Here is an 18,807-nt window from a genome sequence, read left to right on the forward strand (position 1 = left end):
AATTGATTAAATCGTTTTCCCCCCCTAATCTATCTACACACAATACCCATAATGACAAAGCAGAAACAGGTTTTTAGAAATGTTAGCTAATTTATTCAAATAAGTAAGTATTCAGACCCTTTACTCAGTACTTTGTTGAAGCACCTTTGACAGCGATTACAGCCTCATGTCTTCCTGGGTATGACGCTACAAGCTTGGCACATCTGTATTTGGGGAGTTTCTCACATTTATTTTCTGCAGATCCTCTCAAGCTCTGCCATGTTGGATGGGGATTGTTGCTGCACAGCTATTTTCAGGTCTCTCCAGAGATGTTTGATCGAGTTCAAGTCCGGGCTCTGACTGGGCCACTCAAGGACATTCAGAGACTCTTCCCGAAGCCACTCCTGCGTTGTCTTGGCTGTGTGCTTAGGATCGTTGTCCTGTTGGAAGGTGAACCTTGGCCCCAGTCTGAGGTCCTGAGCGCTCTGGAGACGGTTTTCATCAAGAATATCTCTGTACTTTGCTCCGTTCATTTTTGCCTCGACCCTGAATAGTCTCCCAGTTCCTGCAGCTGAAAAATATCCCCACAGCATGCTTCACTATAGGGATGGTGCCAGGTTTCATCCAGACGTGACACTTGGCATTCAGGCCAAGGAGTTCAATCTTGGTTTCATCACACCAGATTGTCTTGTTTCTCATGGCCTTAGAGTCTGTAGGTGGCTTTTGGCAAACTCCAAGCGGGATGTCAAGTGCCTTTTACTGAGGAGTGGCTTCCGTCTGGCCACACTACCATAAAGGCCTGATTGGTGGAGCTCTGCAGAGATGGTTGTCCTTCTGGAAGGTTCTCCCATCTCCACAGAGGAACTCTAGAGCTCTGTAAGAATGACCATCGGGTTCTTGATCACCTCACTGACCAAGGCCCTTCTCCCCCGATTGCTCAGTTTGGCCAGGCGGCCAGCCCTAGGAAGAGTATTGGTGGTTCCAAACTTCTTCCATTTAAGAATTGTGTTCTTGGAGACCTTCAATGCTGCAGAAATGTTTTGGGACCCTTCCTCACATCTGTGCCTCGACACAATCATCTCTCAGGGCTCTACAGTCAATTCCTTCGACCTCATGTCTTGGTTTTTGCTCTGTCATGCACTGTCAACTGTGGGACCTTATATAGACAAGTGTGGGCCTTTCCAAATCATGTTCAATCAATTGAATTTACCACAGGTGGACTCCAATCAAGTTGTCGAAACATCTCAAGGATGATCAATGGAAACATGATGCACCTGAGCTCAATTTCGAGTCTCATAGCAAAGGGTCTGAATACTTATGTAAATAAGTTATTTCTAATTTTTAATAAATTAGCAAATTTCGTTTTGTAATTATGGGATATTGTGTGTAGATTGCTGAGGTTTTAAAAAATGTAATCCGTTTTAGAATAAGGCTGTAGCGTAACAAAATGTGTAAAACGTTAATGGGTCTGAAAACTTTTCGAAGGCTGTAACGGCTGTCTATGGAAGAAGTGGACCAAAATGCGGCGGAGTTAGGGTTCGTCATATTTAATGTCACGAACACTATGCATTTACAAAAACAACAAAAACTGACAGCCAACACAGTCCTGTCAGGTGCAACCACATTGACAAGCACAATTACCCACGAAACACAAAGGAAACGTAGGCAACTTATGTGTGACTCCCAATCAACCACAACCCTGTACAGCTGTGCTTGATTGGAAGTCACACGGCCAAAATCAATGAAACAATAAAAAACACACACTCCCTTCTGCCACGTCCTGACCCAACTACACCCTCTACTGGTCAGGACGTGACAGTACCCCCCCCCTCAAGGTGCAGACCCCGGGATGCACCTAAAAAAAGAACACACAAGAAAATCCCCAACAAAAAGGAACACCTAAACAATAAGGGAGGGAAGGGAGGGTGGCTGCCGTCACCGACGGCACTGTGCTACACCCTCCCTCCCCAACCCACCTATCCTGGAGGTGGCTCAGGTGCAGGACGTGGACCTCGCTCCACCTTCGGCGTCGCCCACTTTGGTGGCGCCGATAGCTGCGCCGGGCAGACGGGCCACTCGGGCTGACCCTGGCAGACAGACCACTCGGGCTGGGCCGGAGAGCAGGAGGGCCCCTCGGGCTGAGCAGGAGGGCCCCTCGGGCTGGGCCGGAGGGCAGGAGGGCCCCTCGGGCTGGGCCGGAGGGCAGGAGGGCCCCTCGGGCTGGGCAGGAGGGCCCCTCGGGCTGGGCCGGAGGGCAGGAGGGCCCCTCGGGCTGGGCAGGAGGGCCCCTCGGGCTGACCCTGGCAGACAGACCACTCGGGCTGGGCCGGAGGACAGGCAGGGCACCCTGGCAGATCCTGGCATGCGGGCAGCTCCGGCAGCTCCGGGCAGTCTGACCACTCCGGCAGCTCCGGGCAGTCTGGCCACTCGGGCAGTTCAGGGCAGTCTGGCCACTCGGGCAGTTCAGGGCAGTCTGGCCACTCGGGCAGTTCAGGGCAGTCTGGCCACTCGGGCAGTTCAGGGCAGTCTGGCCACTCGGGCAGTTCAGGGCAGTCTGGCCACTCCGGCAGTTCAGGGCAGTCTGGCCACTCCGGCAGTTCAGGGCAGTCTGACGACTGTTGACTGGCGGGCAGCTCTGACGACTGTTGACTGGCGGGCAGCTTTGACGACTGTTGACTGGCGGGCAGCTCTGACGACTGTTGACTGGCGGGCAGCTCTGACGACTGTTGACTGGCGGGCAGCTCTGACGACTGTTGACTGGCGGGCAGCTCTGACGACTGTTGACTGGCGGGCAGCTCTGACGACTGTTGACTGGCGGGCAGCTCTGACGACTGTTGACTGGCGGGCAGCTCTGACGACTGTTGACTGGCGGGCAGCTCTGGTGACTGTTGACTGGCGGGCAGCTCTGGTGACAGTTGACTGGCGGGCAGCTCTGGTGACTGTGGCAGTTCCAGGCAGTCTGGCCACTCTGGCAGTTCCGGCTCAGGATTCACCAGGCTGGGGAGACATAACGGAGCCCTGGCTCTGGGCGCAGGCCCTGGACTCACCAGTCTGGGAAGACCCGCTGGAGGCCTGGTTTGAGGAGGTGGCACAGGAGAGACCAGGGTGGAGAGACCCACTGGAGGACTGGTCTGCGGAGGAGACACGGGCTTGACCAGGATAGGGAGACCCACTGGAGGACTGGTCCGTGGAGGAGGCACGGGCTTGACCAAGATAGGGAGACCCACTGGAGGACTGGTCTGTGGAGGAGACACGGGCTTGACCAGGATAGGGAGACCCATTGGAGTACTGGTCCGTGGAGGAGACACGGGCTTGACCAGGATAGGAAGACATGCAGGAGGCTTGGTTCTGGGCGTAGGCACAGGACGTGCAGGGCTGGGAAGACATACAGGAGGCCTGTTTCTGGGCGCAGGCACAGTCTTTACCAGACAACCAGCACGCACCTCAGGACGAGTATGGAGAGCTGCCTCAGGTGACATCATTCCCACGACACGCTCATTAGGGCGAATGCCGTACTTAATGCACCATACTAGCAGCTCTCTCATCTCTCTCTCTCCTAATTTCCCCATTAATCCCGTCACAGTCTCTGTCTCATATCCCTCGCTCACCTCCAATGTCATCCCGACTGGCTCTGGTTCCGACCTCAGCTCCACCGACTGTCCCGTGTGCCCCCCCATTTTTTTTTTATTGGGGCTGCCTCTCGCGCTCGTTGCGCTCTCTCTCCTCGTAATAGCGCCTCTCCGCTCTCGCCGCTTCAATCTCCCACTGCGGGAGGCGATATTCCCCAGCCTGAGTCCATGGTCCCTCTCCGTCCAGGATCTGTTCCCAAGTCCATTGGTCCATAACGCTATACTCCTGCTGCTCCTTCCTCTTCCGCCGCTTGGTCCGGGTTTGGTGGGTAATTCTGTAACGGCTGTCTATGGAAGAAGTGGACCAAAATGCGGCGGAGTTAGGGTTCGTCATATTTAATGTCACGAACACTATGCATTTACAAAAACAACAAAAACTGACAGCCAACACAGTCCTGTCAGGTGCAACCACATTGACAAGCACAATTACCCACGAAACACAAAGGAAACGTAGGCAACTTATGTGTGACTCCCAATCAACCACAACCCTGTACAGCTGTGCTTGATTGGAAGTCACACGGCCAAAATCAATGAAACAATAAAAAACACACACTCCCTTCTGCCACGTCCTGACCCAACTACACCCTCTACTGGTCAGGACGTGACAAAGGCACTGTGACTGACCTGATAACATATCAAATCAAATGTTATTGATCACATATACATATTTTGCAGATGTTATTGCGGGTGTAGCGAAATGCTTGTGTTCCTAGCTCCAACACTGCCGTAATATCTAACAATTCACAAGTGTACACAAAAAATCTAAAAGTAGAATAATGGAATAAAGAAATATATAAATATGAGGTAGAGCAATGTTGGAGTGGCATTGACTAAAATACAATAGAATAGAATACAGTATATACATATGAAATGAGTAAAGCAGTATGTAAACATTATTAAAGTGATTAGTGTTCCATTATTAAAGTGACCAGTGATTCCATGTCTATGCACAGTACCAGTTAAAGGTTTGGACACACCTACTCATTCAAGGGTTTTTCTTTATTTTTAGTATTTTCTACATTGTAGAATAATAGTGAAGACATCAAAACTTTGAAATAACAGATATGGAATCATGTAGTAAACAATACAAAATATATTTTATTTTTAAGATTCTTACAAGTAGGCACACTTTGCTTTGATGACCGCTTTGCACACTCTTGGCATTCTCTCAACCAGCTTCATGAGGTGGTCACCTGGAATGCATTTCAATTAACCTTGTAAAAAGTTAATTTGTGGATTTTTTTCCCTTCCTAATGCGTTTGAGACAATCAGTTGAGCTAACTTTTTGTGAAAAGTTAGGGGGGGTGTACAGAAGATAGCCCTATTTGGTAAAAAAAAACAAGTCCATATTATGGCAAGAACAGCTTAAATAAGTACAGAAACGACAGTCCATCATTACTTTAAGACATGAAGGTCAGTCAATCCAGAAAATGTCAAGAACTTTGGAAGTTTCTTGGAGTGCAGTTTCAAAAACCATCAAGCGCTATGAAGAAACTGGCTCTCATGAGGACCGCCACAGGAAAGCAAGACCCAGAGTTACCTCTGCTGCAGAGGATACGTTCATTAGAGTTACCAACCTCAGAAATTGCAGCCCTAATAAATGCTTCACGGAGTTCAAGTAACAGACACATATCAACATCAGCTGTTCAGAGGAGACTGCGTGAATCAGACCTTCATGGTCGAATTGCTGCAAAGAAACCACTACTAAAGGACACCAATAATAAGAAAATACTTGCTTGGGCCAAGAAGCATGAGCAATGGACATTAGACCGGTGGAAATGAGTCCTTTGGTCTGATGAGTTCAAATTTGAGATTTTTGGTTCCAACCGCCGTGGCTTTGTGAAAAGCAGAGTAGGTGAACGGATGATCGCCGCATGTTTATTTTATTTTTTATTTCAACTTTATTTAGCCAGGTAGGCTAGTTGAGAACAAGTTCTCATTTGCAACTGTGACCTGGCCAAGATAAAGCATAGCAATTCGACACATACAACAACACAGAGTTACACATGGAATAAACAAAACATACAGTCAATAATACAGTAGAAATAAAGAAAACACAGTGAGTGCAAATGAGGTAAGATAAGGCAATAAATAGGCCATGGTGGCGAAGTAATATAGCAATCAAATCAAATTTATTTATATAGCCCTTCGTACATCAGCTGATATCTCAAAGTGCTGTACAGAAACCCAGCCTAAAACCCCAAACAGCAAGCAATGCATGTGAAAGAAGCACGGTGGCTAGGAAAAACTCCCTAGGAAAAACTCCCTAGAAAGGCCAAAAACCTAGGAAGAAACCTAGAGAGGAACCAGGCTATGAGGGGTGGCCAGTCCTCTTCTGGCTGTGCCGGGTGGATATTATAACAGAACATGGTCAAGATGTTAAAATTTTCATAAATGACCAGCATGGTCAAATAATAATAATCATAATAGTTGTCGAGGGTGCAACAAGCACGTCCGGTGAACAGGTCAGGGTTCCATAGCCGCAGGCAGAACAGTTGAAACTGGAGCAGCAGCACGGCCAGGTGGACTGGGGACAGCAAGGAGTCATCATGCCAGGTAGTCCTGAGGCATGGTCCTAGGGCTCAGGTCCTCCGAGAGAAAGAAAGAAAGAGAGAATTAGAGAGAGCATATTTAAATTCACACAGGACACCGGATAAGACGAGAAATACTCCAGATGTAACAGACTGACCCTAGCCCCCCGACACATAAACTCCTGCAGCATAAATACTGGAGGCTGAGACAGGAGGGGTCAGGAGACACTGTGGCCCCATCCGATGATACCCCCGGACAGGGCCAAACAGGCAGGATATAACCCCACCCACTTTGCCAAAGCACAGCCCCACACCACTAGAGGGATGTCTCCAACCACCAACTTACCGTCCTAAGACAAGGCCGAGTATAGCCCACAAAGATCTCCGCCACGGCACAACCCAAGGGGGGGGCGCCAACCCAGACAGGAAGACCACGTCAGTGACTCAACCCACTCAAGTGACGCACCCCTCCCATGGACGGCATGGAAGAACACCAGTAAGCCAGTGACTCAGCCCCTGTAATAGGGTTAGAGGCAGAGAATCCCAGTGGAGAGAGGGAAACCGGCAAGGCAGAGACAGCAAGGGCGGTTCGTTGCTCCAGCCTTTCCGTTCACCTTCACACTCCTGGGCCAGACTATACTTAATCATAGGACCTACTGAAGAGATAAGTCTTCAGTAAAGACTTAAAGATTGAGACTGAGTCTGCATCTCTCACATGGGTAGGCAGACCATTCCATAAAAATGGAGCTCTATAGGAGAAAGCCCTACCTCCAGCCGTTTGCTTAGAAATTCTAGGGACAATTAGGAGGCCTGCGTCTTGTGACCGTAGCGTACGTGTAGGTATGTACGGCAGGACCAAATCGGAAAGATAGGTAGGAGCAAGCCCATGTAATGCTTTGTAGGTTAGCAGTAAAACCTTGAAATCAGCCCGTGCCTTAACAGGAAGCCAGTGTAGGGAGGCTAGCACTGGAGTAATATGATCACATTTTTTGGTTCTAGTCAGGATTCTAGCAGCCGTATTTAGCACTAATTGAAGTTTGTTTAGTGCTTTATCCGGGTAGCCGGAAAGTAGAGCATTGCAGTAGTCCAGCCTAGAAGTAACAAAAGCATGGATTAATTTTTCTGCATCATTTTTGGACAGAAAGTTTCTGATTTTTGCAATGTTACGTAGATGGAAAAAAGCTGTCCTTGAAACAGTCTTGATATGTTCTTCAAAAGAGAGATCAGGGTGCAGAGTAACGCCGAGGTCCTTCACAGTTTTATTTGAGACGACTGTACAACCATCCAGATTAATTGTCAGATTCAACAGAAGATCTCTTTGTTTCTTGGGACCTAGAACAAGCATCTCTGTTTTGTCCGTGTTTAAAAGTAGAAAGTTTGCAGCCATCCACTTCTTTATGTCTGAAACACAGGCTTCTAGCGAGGGCAATTTTGGGGCTTCACCATGTTTCATTGAAATGTACAGCTGTGTGTCGTCCGCATAGCAGTGAAATTTAACATTATGTTTTCGAATGACATCCCCAAGAGGTAAAATATATAGTGAAAATAATAGTGGTCCTAAAACGGAACCTTGAGGAACACCGAAATTTACAATTGATTTGTCAGAGGACAAACCATTCACAGAGACAAACTGATATCTTTCCGACAGATAAGATCTAAACCAGGCCAGAACTTGTCCATGTAGACCAATTTGGGTTTCCAATCTCTCCAAAAGAATGTGGTGATCGATGGTATCAAAAGCAGCACTAAGATCTAGGAGCACGAGGACAGATGCAGAGCCTCGGTCTGACGTCATTAATAGGTCATTTACCACCTTCACAAGTGCAGTCTCAGTGCTATGATGGGCTCTAAAACCAGACTGAAGCGTTTCGTATACATTGTTTGTCTTCAGGAAGGCAGTGAGTTGCTGCGCAACAGCTTTTTCATTTTTTTTTGAGAGGAATGGAAGATTCGATATAGGCCGATAGTTTTTTAAATAATTTCTGGGTCAAGATTCGGCTTTTTCAAGAGAGGCTTTATTACTGCCACTTTTAGTGAGCTTGGTACACATCCGGTGGATAGAGAGCCGTTTATTATGTTCAACATAGGAGGGCCAAGCACAGGAAGCAGCTCTTTCAGTAGTTTAGTTGGAATAGGGTCCAGTATGCAGCTTGAGGGTTTAGAGGCCATGATTATTTTCATCATTGTGTCAAGAGATATAGTCCTAAAACACTTTAGTATCTCCCTTGATCCTAGGTCCTGGCAGAGTTGTGCAGACTCAGGACAATGGAGCTTTGGAGGAATACGCAGATTTAAAGAGGAGTCCGTAATTTGCTTTCTAATGATCATGATCTTTTCCTCAAAGAAGTTCATAAATGTATTACTGCTGAAGTGAAAGCCATCCTCCATTTGCGAATGCTGCTTTTTAGTTAGCTTTGCGACAGTATCAAAAATAAATTTCGGATTGTTCTTATTTTCCTCAATTAAACACTGGGATGGTAGAGGTGCAAGTAGAGATAATGGGAGCAAGATAAACAAATAAATACAGGAGCAAGATAAACAAATAAATACAGTATGGGGATGAGGTAGATAGATGGGCTGTTTACAGATGGGCTATGTACAGGTGCAGTGATCTGTGAGCTGCTCTGCCAGCTGGTGCTTAAAGCTAGTGAGGGAGATATGAGTCTCCAGCTTCATTGATTTATGCAGTTTGTTCCAGTCATTGGCAGCAGAGAACTGGAAGGAAAGGCGACCAAATGAGGAATTGGCTTTGGGGGTGACCAGTGAGATATACCTGCTGGAGCGTGTGCTACGAGTGGGTGCTGCTATGGTGACCAGTGAGCTAAGATAAGGCGTGGCTTTACCTAGCAGAGACTTGTAGATAACCTGTAGCCAGTGGGTTTGGCGACGAGTATGAAGCGAGGGCCAACCAACGAGAGTGTAAAGGTCGCAGTGGTGGGTAGTGTATGGAGCTTTGGTGACAAAACAGATGGCACTGTGATAGACTGCATCCAATTTGTTGAGTAGAGTGTTGGAGGCTATTTTATAGATGACATCGCCGAAGTCGAGGATCGGTATGATGGTCAGTTTTTACAGAGTTTATAGTCTAACCAGACACCTAGGTATTTGTAGTTGTCCACGTATTGTAAGTCAGAGCCGTCCAGAGTAGTGATGATGGACGGGCAGGCAGGTGCAGGCAGTGACCGATTTGAATAGTATGCATTTTAGTTTTACTTGCATTTAAGAGCAGTTGGAGGCCACGGAAGGAGAGTTGTATGGCATTGAAGCTCGTCTGGAGGTTAGTTAACACAGTGTCCAAAGAGGGGCCAGAATTATATAGAATGGTGTCGTCTCCGTAGAGGTGGATCAGAGAATCACCAGCACCAAGAGCGACATCATTGATATATACAGAGAAGAGTCGGCCTGAAAATTGAACCCTGTGGCACCCCCATAGAGACTGCCAGAGGTCCGGACAACAGGCCCTCCGATTTGACACACTGAACTCTATCAGAGAGGTAGTTGGTTAACCAGGCGAGGCAATCATTTGAGAAACCAAGGCTGTCGAGTCTGCCAGTAAGAATGTTGTGATTGACAGAGTCGAAAGCCTTGGCCAGGTCGATGAATACGGCTGCACAGTAATGTCTCTTATCGATGGCGGTTATGATGTCGTTTAGGACCTTGAGCGTGGCTGAGGTGCACCCATGACCAGCTCTGAAACCAGATTGCATAGTGGAGAAAGTACGGTGAGATTCGAAATGGTCAGTGATCTGTTTGTTACCGTGGCTTTCGAAGACCTTAGAAAGGCAGGGTAGGATAGATATAGGTCTGTGGCAGGTTGGGTCTAGAGTGTCTCCCCCTTTGAAGAGGGGGATGACCGCGGCAGCTTTCCAGTCTTTGTGGATCTCAGACGATAGGAAAGAGAGGTTGAACAGGCTACTAATAGGGGTTGCAACAATTTTGGCAGATCATTTTAGAAATAGAGGGTCCAGATTGTCTAGCCGGGTGTTGTAGGGGTCCAGATTGTGCAGCTCTTTCAGAACATCAGCTATCTGGATTTGGCTGAAGGAGAAATGGTGGGGGCTTTGGCGGGTTGCTGTGGAGGGTGCCGGGCAGTTGACCGGGGTAGGGTTAGCCAGGTGGAAACATGGTCAGCCGTAGAGAAATGCTTATTGAAATTCTCTGGATTTATCGGTGGTAATAGTGTTTCCTAGCCTCAGAGCAATGGGCAGCTTGGAGGTGCTCTTATTCTCCATGGACTTTACAGTGTCCCAGAACTTTTTTGAGTTTGTACTACAGGATGCAAATTTCAGTTTGAAAAAGCTAGCCTAAGCTTTCCTAACTGCCTGTGTATATTTGTTCCTAACTTCCATAACTTCCCTGAAAAGTTGCATATCACGGGGGCTATTCGATGCTAATGCGGAACGCCACAGGATGTTTTTCTGCTGGTCAAGGGCAGACAGGTCTGGAGTGAACCAAGGACTATATCTATTCCTAGTTCTACATTTTTTTAGTGGGGCATGCTTATTTAAGATGGTGAGGAAGGCACTTTTAAAGAATAGCCAGGCATCATTTACTGACTTGATGAGGTCGGGCTCTGGAATCAGTTCAATTGCCCTGGGGGTTGCGAACAAAGGATTCAATTCGGGAAAGTCGTATTCCTGGTCATAGTGCTGGGAGTGCTGGTGAGTTACCGCCACTCTGATATCCCATAGTTCTTCCCGGCTGTATGTAATAACAAACAAAAATAATTCTTATGGCCTTATAAGCCCGTTGAGTGCGGTCTTAGTGCCAACTTTGGTTTGTGGTGGTAAATAGCATACATGATAGCATGCGTAAACTTGCTTACTACTATCTTAATATAGTAATCTCCTAATACAGTGCCTTCGGAAACCCCCTATGGTTTATGAACTGGTACAAAAAACTACACTTGATTCAACACTTAGAGTTTTTCATTTTAAATTATTATATACAATTCTTGCCACCAACAGAATGCTATATATATGGGGCATACAACAATCTCAGCTCTATAGATGTTGCTGCGAAGAGACCAAGTCAATAGACAATTGTTTCTGGTATTTCCCCTACAGTATGTGGCTTGTTTCTGGTCACAGGTTCGGAAATGGTTAAAAAATCACATCATGCACTTAAAATGAACCTTACAAATAGCAGTGTTGGGCGATTTGGAAAGCCATAGTCAGTCAATAAATAATATAATAATACTCGTAGGAAAGGTTTTCATCTTTAGCTCACAATCTGTGGATACTAAATTCAGCAAAAAAAGAAATGTCCCTTTTTCAGGACCCTGTCTTTCAAAGATAATTCGTAAAAATCCAAACAACTTCACAGATCTTCATTGTAAAGGGTTTAAACACTGTTTCCTATGCTTGTTCAATGAACCATAAACAATTAATGAACATGCACCTGTGGAACTGACACTAACAGCTTACAGACGGTAGGCAATTAAGGTCACAGTTATGAAAACTTAGGACACTAAAGAGGCCTTTCTACTGAGTCACACAAAACACCAAAAGAAAGATGCCCAGGGTCCCTGCTCATCTGTGTGAACGTGCCTTAGGCATGCTGCAAGGAGCCATGAGGACCGCAGATGTGGCCAGGGCAATAAATTGCATTGTCCGTACTGTGAGACGCCTAATACAGCGCTACAAGGAGACAGGACGGAAAGCAGATTGTCCTTGCAGTGGCAGACCACGTGTAACAACACCTGCATAGGATCGGTACATCCGAACATCACACTTGCGGGACAGGTACAGGATGGCAACAACTGCCCGAGTTACACCAGGAACGCACAATTCCTCCATCAGTGCTCAAGCCGCAATAGGCTGAGAGAGGCTGGACTGAGGGCTTGTAGGCCTGTTGTAAGGCAGGTCCTCACCAGACATCACCAGCAAGAACGTTGCCTATGGGCACAAACCCACCGTCACAGGACCAGACAGGACCGGCAAAAAATTATCTTCACTGACGAGTCGCGGTTTTGTCTTACCAGGGGTGATGGTTGGATTCGCATTTACCGTTGAATGAGCATTACACCGAGGTCTGTACTCTGTAGCAGGATCGATTTGGAGGTGGAGGGTCCGTCATGGTCTGGGGCGGTGTGTCACAGCATCATCGGACTGAGCTTGTTTTCATTGCAGGCAATCTCAACGCTGTGCGTTACAGGGAAGACATCATTCTCCCTCATGTGGTACCCTTCCTGCAGGCTCTTCCTGACATGACCCTCCAGCCTGACAATGCCACCAGCCATACTGCTCATTCTGTAAGTGATTTCCTGCAAGACAGGAATGCCAGTGTTCTGCCATGGCCATTGCAGCCCCCCCCCTTTGTTCAGGGACACATTATTCCATTTCTGTTAGTCACATGTCTGTGGAACTTGTTCAGTTTATTTCTCAGTTGTTGAATCTTGTTATGTCCATACAAATATTTACAGATGTTAAGTTTGCTGAAAATAAACACAGTTGACAGTGAGAGGACGTTTCTTTTTTTGCTGAGTTCATATACAATTAGAAAGGTAAAAAAATTATGTAAAACGTCACAGCACAATTGAAAAATATATGTCACATAGAACCCAAACGAGGGTGGTCTATGGTGATAGGTGGGATGGGCTGAGAGTAGCTGAGAGGTGGGATTAAAGAGTTTATGTTTAGTAATGTATTATTGTTATGTGACTGCTTTATATAAAACTACCATATATGTAAAATGAATATGTAAAATGTATATGTTGCAGAAAAGCTGTTAACTTCTTTTAAAGATATTTGTCCTCCGAAGAGGGGGGTGGTGGAGAGGTTAATAAAAAAATATATATATATATATATATAATATATATATATATATATATATATATATATATATATATATATATATATATTGGAAAATAAAAATAGAAAAAGTATTCAGACCCCTTGACTTTTTCCTCATTTTGTTAGGTTACAGACTTATTATAAAATGCATTTAAAATTCTAGCAATCTACACACGATATCTCATAATGACAAAGCACATTATTCTGCTTTACAAGGGGTGTAGAGCCTTACTGGCATATATAAGCAGGGTGTGAGTTTCACCATAAAAATGCACCTTTGTAATAAAAGCATTAAATGCATAATTGCATTTGTGGTCACTTTTGTTAATAATGTTTTCCGCTAATGGGACATTCACACTTATAGCCTACTACCATGTGTGCATTGTTGTGCTTATAATGTGAAGAAATAGCCTAATAGTTTATCAACATTTTAAACTAAACGTTCTGATCTGTTGCATCATTCACAATGAATAAGTTAGAATTTTTTTTATGCTAGTGGTTATATTAATGTCCCTGACTGTTTGTAATATTTATTTCTGGCACAGAATAGGTCGACTTTTGTACTATGGGGGATAGTATATTGACATTGGCTAGTGCTTTTGCTGTTCGTTAGGCCCACTCAGCTTGTTGGCTGCCGAAAAGTAAATGTGGAAAGTTCATCCAATATCTTCAATATGCATCTTGGAATTGGATAAGGATGCTCGCAGTTGCGTCCCCGATGTGTCTGTCTTAACTTGTAGCCTGTGAGGAAGACCTGATATCGTGACAGAGAGTGGTGTGAGTGAGACATGCTTTGGATTGCGCAGCACTCTGGGAAAAGGGCACAATGCACCACTCCGTGCCCACAAAAGGCATGGATTTTTTTAGAGTGCATTACGGCCACAAAGGCTATGCTGCCGTGAAATTCAAGGCATTGTCAAGTGCTTGTCAAATTGTGTTATGAGAGACTATTGGAGTGTGTACAGCCTGCACAAAAAGCTCATGCCTTTTTTCAAATCATCATTAGTCTCGTCATACAGCCTTACAATGTATTAAAAATCAAATCATATAGCCCAACTCTAAATTAACACAGAATAGCTGCATGTGCTCACTCCCTCAAATTGTTTGGAGAAAATATTTATTTTATTCTGCTTTGTTCAATTGTATTCGTCATACTATAAAATTATATAAAATAATGCCACGGAATAAGCAAATAGTGTCTGCTAAATGAACTATTGTAGCCCACAGCCATTTGGCATAGCCACAACAGGACCTAACTTAAGGACAACTCAGAGTAGGTTATTCTGTTCTTCTGAAATAGACTACATTTTCTTCATATCATGTTTCTTTAGACCTGCCTACAATAAATCATGAATTTATTGTGAAGGATTAGGCTATATTACATGGATATATTCAAGTTTTTAAATGGTGTGGAAGCCAGGAGATGCTAAATGTGTTTATTTAATTAACGGTCAGTTACATTGAGACCGACAGTTATTTGCTTGACAATCACCGTCTGACAAAATGTGGTGACCGCCACAGCCCTACAAAGCCCTGGGTTAGATATCAATCTGATCAACCCAATCAGAAACTTAATTGGTTGGTTGACCATGCTTGTACAGCTCTCCTCAAAGTATGTGATTCTCTGGAAAAAAACAACAACCAACATACATGTACATCTCCTTCGCATCAAATCTGAGGAACATGCAATGTGTTCTAACGCAGGGCATCCTACTTCCTCATTCACCACATTTTCCTTTCTTTTGTCAAACAATACATTTCCCCATCTCTGCATGTGCTCCTCTTTTTGCTCCCTTACCGGCATGTGGTGCAGCAGCTAAATGTGCCTGGGCTACCACATGGCCCCTGTAGCCTCTTAGTTCCTTCTTGGCTAGGCTCCCTCCCTGTACTGGGTGTGTGGGGAGGGGGGACTCTTTGCCGCAGAGTGGTAGGTGCAGCGATGGGGAAGCAATTCTTAGCTGTCCCACATCCCGGCAGCATTGCTGACACGCAAGCGCACACACACACATGCAGGAACACACACACACACACATACAGAGACACAAAATGAGCAGCAGCCAGTCTAAGAGCTGCCAGAGTGGAAAGTAGCAGTTGCTTCAGGAGAGCTCCTTCCAGTCCAGCAGTATCAGAGTGAGGGACTGAATCCTTCCAGTCCAGCAGTATCAGAGTGAGTGACTGAATCCTTCCAGTCCAGCAGTATCAGAGTGAGTGACTGAATCCTTCCAGTCCAGCAGTATCAGAGTGAGTGACTGAATCCTTCCAGTCCAGCAGTATCAGAGTGAGGGACTGAATCCTTCCAGTGCTCCTGAAACTCAAGACAGCGAGCATACGCACTCCATACACGGGCATGCAGGAGAAGAAGAAAAAAAGCGTGGAGGTAAGAAAACACTCAATAAATTACAAGGGGGTATTTAAACTTCAGTGCTGAGTTAGGGAGCTGGCAGTGTTAAAGTGATAAAATAAAGAGCCCGTCTTACTGCGGCTTTAGTAGTGTGTGTGTGTGTGTTGGGTGTGTATTTGCCTTCTCAACCAGCAGGCTTAAAACTGAGGAGACATGCAGACTGAACTCTCTAGAAAACAACTGCAGCAAAGTGTCTCTGGCTTACCTCCTCTCTCCCTCCCTCTGTATCCATCTTCCTCCCCCTCCACACACATACACACAGACAAACGACAAAATATGTAAAGGGGAGGGGAATGTGTATTTGAGGCTGACATGTCGGAGTGGGGGCTTGAGGCCCAGGGAGATTGTTCAAGATTGACATCGAAATTATCCATGTCCTGAGGATGTCAGGCAATGCCTTCAAAACAGGCCACTTGGGGCAACAGTGAGTGCTGTTAGCATCAAGTATGAATGGATCAGAAGGTTGAGTGTTTGTTCCCAGTCGTGGACACTGGTTTTAACCTTATCCCAAACCTTAACCCATACCATCCGGAATGTGTGCTAAACTTAACCCTTAACTTCGAAAATGGAACGATACAGCTCCCGAGTGGCGCGGTGGTATAAGGCACTGCATCTCAGTCCCTGAGGCGTCATTACAGACCGTGGTTCGATTCCAGGCTGTATCACAAACGGGCGTGATTGGGAGTCCCATAGGTGCACAATTGGCCCAGCGTCGTTAGGGTTTGGCCAGGGTAGGCTGTCATTGTAAATAAGAATTTGTTCTTAACTGACTTGCCTAGTTAAATAAAGGTTAAATAAATACAAATTTTTTTTTTTAAAAGAGCAGCAGTAGCAACAAAAACACTTAGACATTTGATGTTTGGAGCAACTACTAAAGAAAACGTGGACAAACGTCTAATTTTGCAGTTAGACTATGAGAGCCTCATGTGGGGTCAGATTTCACCCCCTACTCCCCCCCCCCCACACACACACACCAGCAGAAGCTTTCATGTTTGTTTTGGCTTGGAGAGATGGACCACTGCTCTAAACAGTCATTCCACCCGTAGTGACTTGCATGTTTGAGAGAGCGATAGAGAGAGTCCTGCAATAAAGTGGCGTGTGGTAAGATTAAATAAGTTTGCTTCGTGTTTTGGAGAGTGAGAAAAAGAGAGGGGACATTATATTTGGTGAAGAGGCATTTCAGCAACTCTTGGAGGACAGTGGAAGTTTATAAAACTGCTTCTTTATTGTTAACAGTAAAACCGTGACATCAGATTTGGGACATAAACTGAGAGAAAGAGACACATTCCTGGAGAAAGAAGGTGGCTTGAGAGAGAGAGAGTGTTGACTCTTTTTCGGCCCTGCTCCCTCTTCTTCGAGCCCATCCAAGTGGTCTTAGCTTATTCATGTCTCTCTGTTTTGCTCCTTCTTTCTCCTCCCCCTGTATCGCTCCCTTTCTCTCATCCAGAATGCAGCCATTGTTTGGGGAAGCCCTCTCATGTTTGGGCCTGGTCCGGGGTAATGGGATGGAGGGAGGGAGGCAGGGAGAGAGTGGTGGGAGGTGGAGAGGTAGTTCCTTTTTCATGGGCTAAGGGAGATAAGTAAACATGGGCCATTAACAGATGGGAGGCCTGGCACTCACCCAGTGACTGACCCACCCTGCTCTCTCTAGCCTCAACCGCTATCCTCATGAGCCCAGAAGCTACCCGAATGCACATCAGAATCTATGCGGTAGGAGGGTGCAGGAGTTCACTCAAACCATCACTCAAAATGCATCATCATCACACTTTTTGCTCTGTTCTGAAAGTGCTCTATCTAGAAAACTTGATTGCTGTCATACTAAAATATTGTTTTTGATTGAACAATCCATTTAAAGTTAGGCTCAGCAGTATGACATCATCATACACAGGGTGACTTCCTGGTTACTGACAAAAACAACATTATGGCTCCTCCATAATGTGAATAGGCAATAGTGTCATTCTAGGCAGATTTAAACTTTGTTTTTCTTGACTTCTGTTTAGTTAGGGATGACATTCAACGCCCTTACTAGATTACAACAGCAAAGTCCTCCTTCACCGCTAACGTAGTTTGGCAACCCCCGGTTATGCAAAACGAGTGCACCCTTGGGTCTTGAGGAAGCCGTGACATGTAAGAAGTTGAATGCTTTCTTCTTTTTTATACCTCTTTTTCTCCCCAATTTCGTGGAATCCAATTGGTAGTAGTTACAGTCTTGTCTCATCGCTGCAACTCCCGTACGGACTCAGGAGAGGCAAAGGTCGAGAGCCATGCGTCCTCCGAAACACAACCCAACCTAGCCGCACTGCTTCTTGACACAATGCACATCCAACCCGGAAGCCAGCCGCACCAATGTGTCGGAGGAAACAGCGGGCGACCTGGTCAGCGTGCACTGCGCCCGGCCCCCCACAGGAGTCGCTAGTGCGCAATGAGACAAGGATATCCCTGTCGACCAAACCCTTCCTAACCCGGACGACGCTGGGCCAATTGTGCGACGCCTCATGGGCCTCCCGGTCGCAGCCGGCTGCGACAGAGCCTGGGCTCAAACCCAGAATCCTTAGCCTTAGACCACTGCGCCACCCGGGAGGCCCAAGGTTAAATGCTTTCTAAGTGCAAGCTAACTAAGCTCCCTTTGCTGAATTGTCAACAGATAAGAAGTTATTTGGAGGGGAAGCATTGCGTTCATCTTTGTCAAGCATGCCGTGATGTGATACTGCTATGTTCCCACTAAGCATTTACCGTCAGGCATCTTTTTTTTTAATGTCTTTTTTTTGGTGCTCTCCGGACCCTCTGTCATTTTTTTATATTTTTTTGGTCCGGACCAGCCTTGATTTCCATGTCCGGACCAAATCTGAACCAATCATAGACGTCTATATTTGGTTCAGCTTTGGTCCGGTCCGGATCGGCCTTGATTTGACCCCAAAAAATACTTCTATAATTGGTTCAGATTTGGTCCAGACTGGCCTTGATTTGGCCCAAATATAGACATATATGATTGGTCCAGTAAGGGGTTTGCCTTTCACGCCATGACCCGGGTATGTTGTTTGCAACATTGTTGTCAGAAATGGGATGACGTCCATTATCGTGAAACATCATGACTGGTAGCCTAAGCAATGGTGGAATCTCATTCTACTAGCCTAGAATCCCCCTGATCCTGCCTTTAAATTTGAAGGAAGTACTGTAGTGAAAGAGTATAGGCCTCCAATTCCCACTAAGAATTTACTGACGGCGACGTCTTTTGAAAGTTACGTATTTTCAACGTCCATATAATACTTTTTTTAAATGTCCGAAATATGTTTTCGACATCCCAAAAATACTTTTTTTCGATGTAAGGGAAAGACGTCTTCTAACCTTTTTATTCAGCACCTAAAATGCACGTGAGGTCAACGTCTGGAAAAGATGTCTAAAAGACGTCTTTTCATCGTAATTATGCTTACTTGGTTGTATTCATGCAAAATGTGAAGAGATTGTGTGGTGGT

The 18,807-nt window shown here is 45.8% G+C and overlaps 1 protein-coding gene across 20 annotated transcripts in view; it reads left to right on the forward strand.

Moving 5' to 3' along the window:
- Positions 1-18,807, forward strand: part of dlg2 (discs, large homolog 2 (Drosophila)) — a 400,329-nt gene that overhangs the window by 168,559 nt on the left and 212,963 nt on the right. Inside the window, exon 1 of one of the 20 annotated variants that reach the window (XM_045693441.1) lies at positions 14,860-15,310. The exons of the other annotated variants lie outside the window; for them this stretch is intronic. Coding sequence (XP_045549397.1) covers positions 15,281-15,310 — 30 coding nt within the window. The 5' untranslated portion in view covers positions 14,860-15,280. Of the gene's footprint in view, positions 1-14,859; positions 15,311-18,807 lie in introns of those variants that run through there. 20 annotated transcript variants of the gene reach the window in all.

Source organism: Salmo salar, chromosome ssa13 (assembly GCF_905237065.1).
Source record: "Salmo salar chromosome ssa13, Ssal_v3.1, whole genome shotgun sequence".
In the NCBI taxonomy this organism is placed as follows: domain Eukaryota; kingdom Metazoa; phylum Chordata; class Actinopteri; order Salmoniformes; family Salmonidae; genus Salmo; species Salmo salar.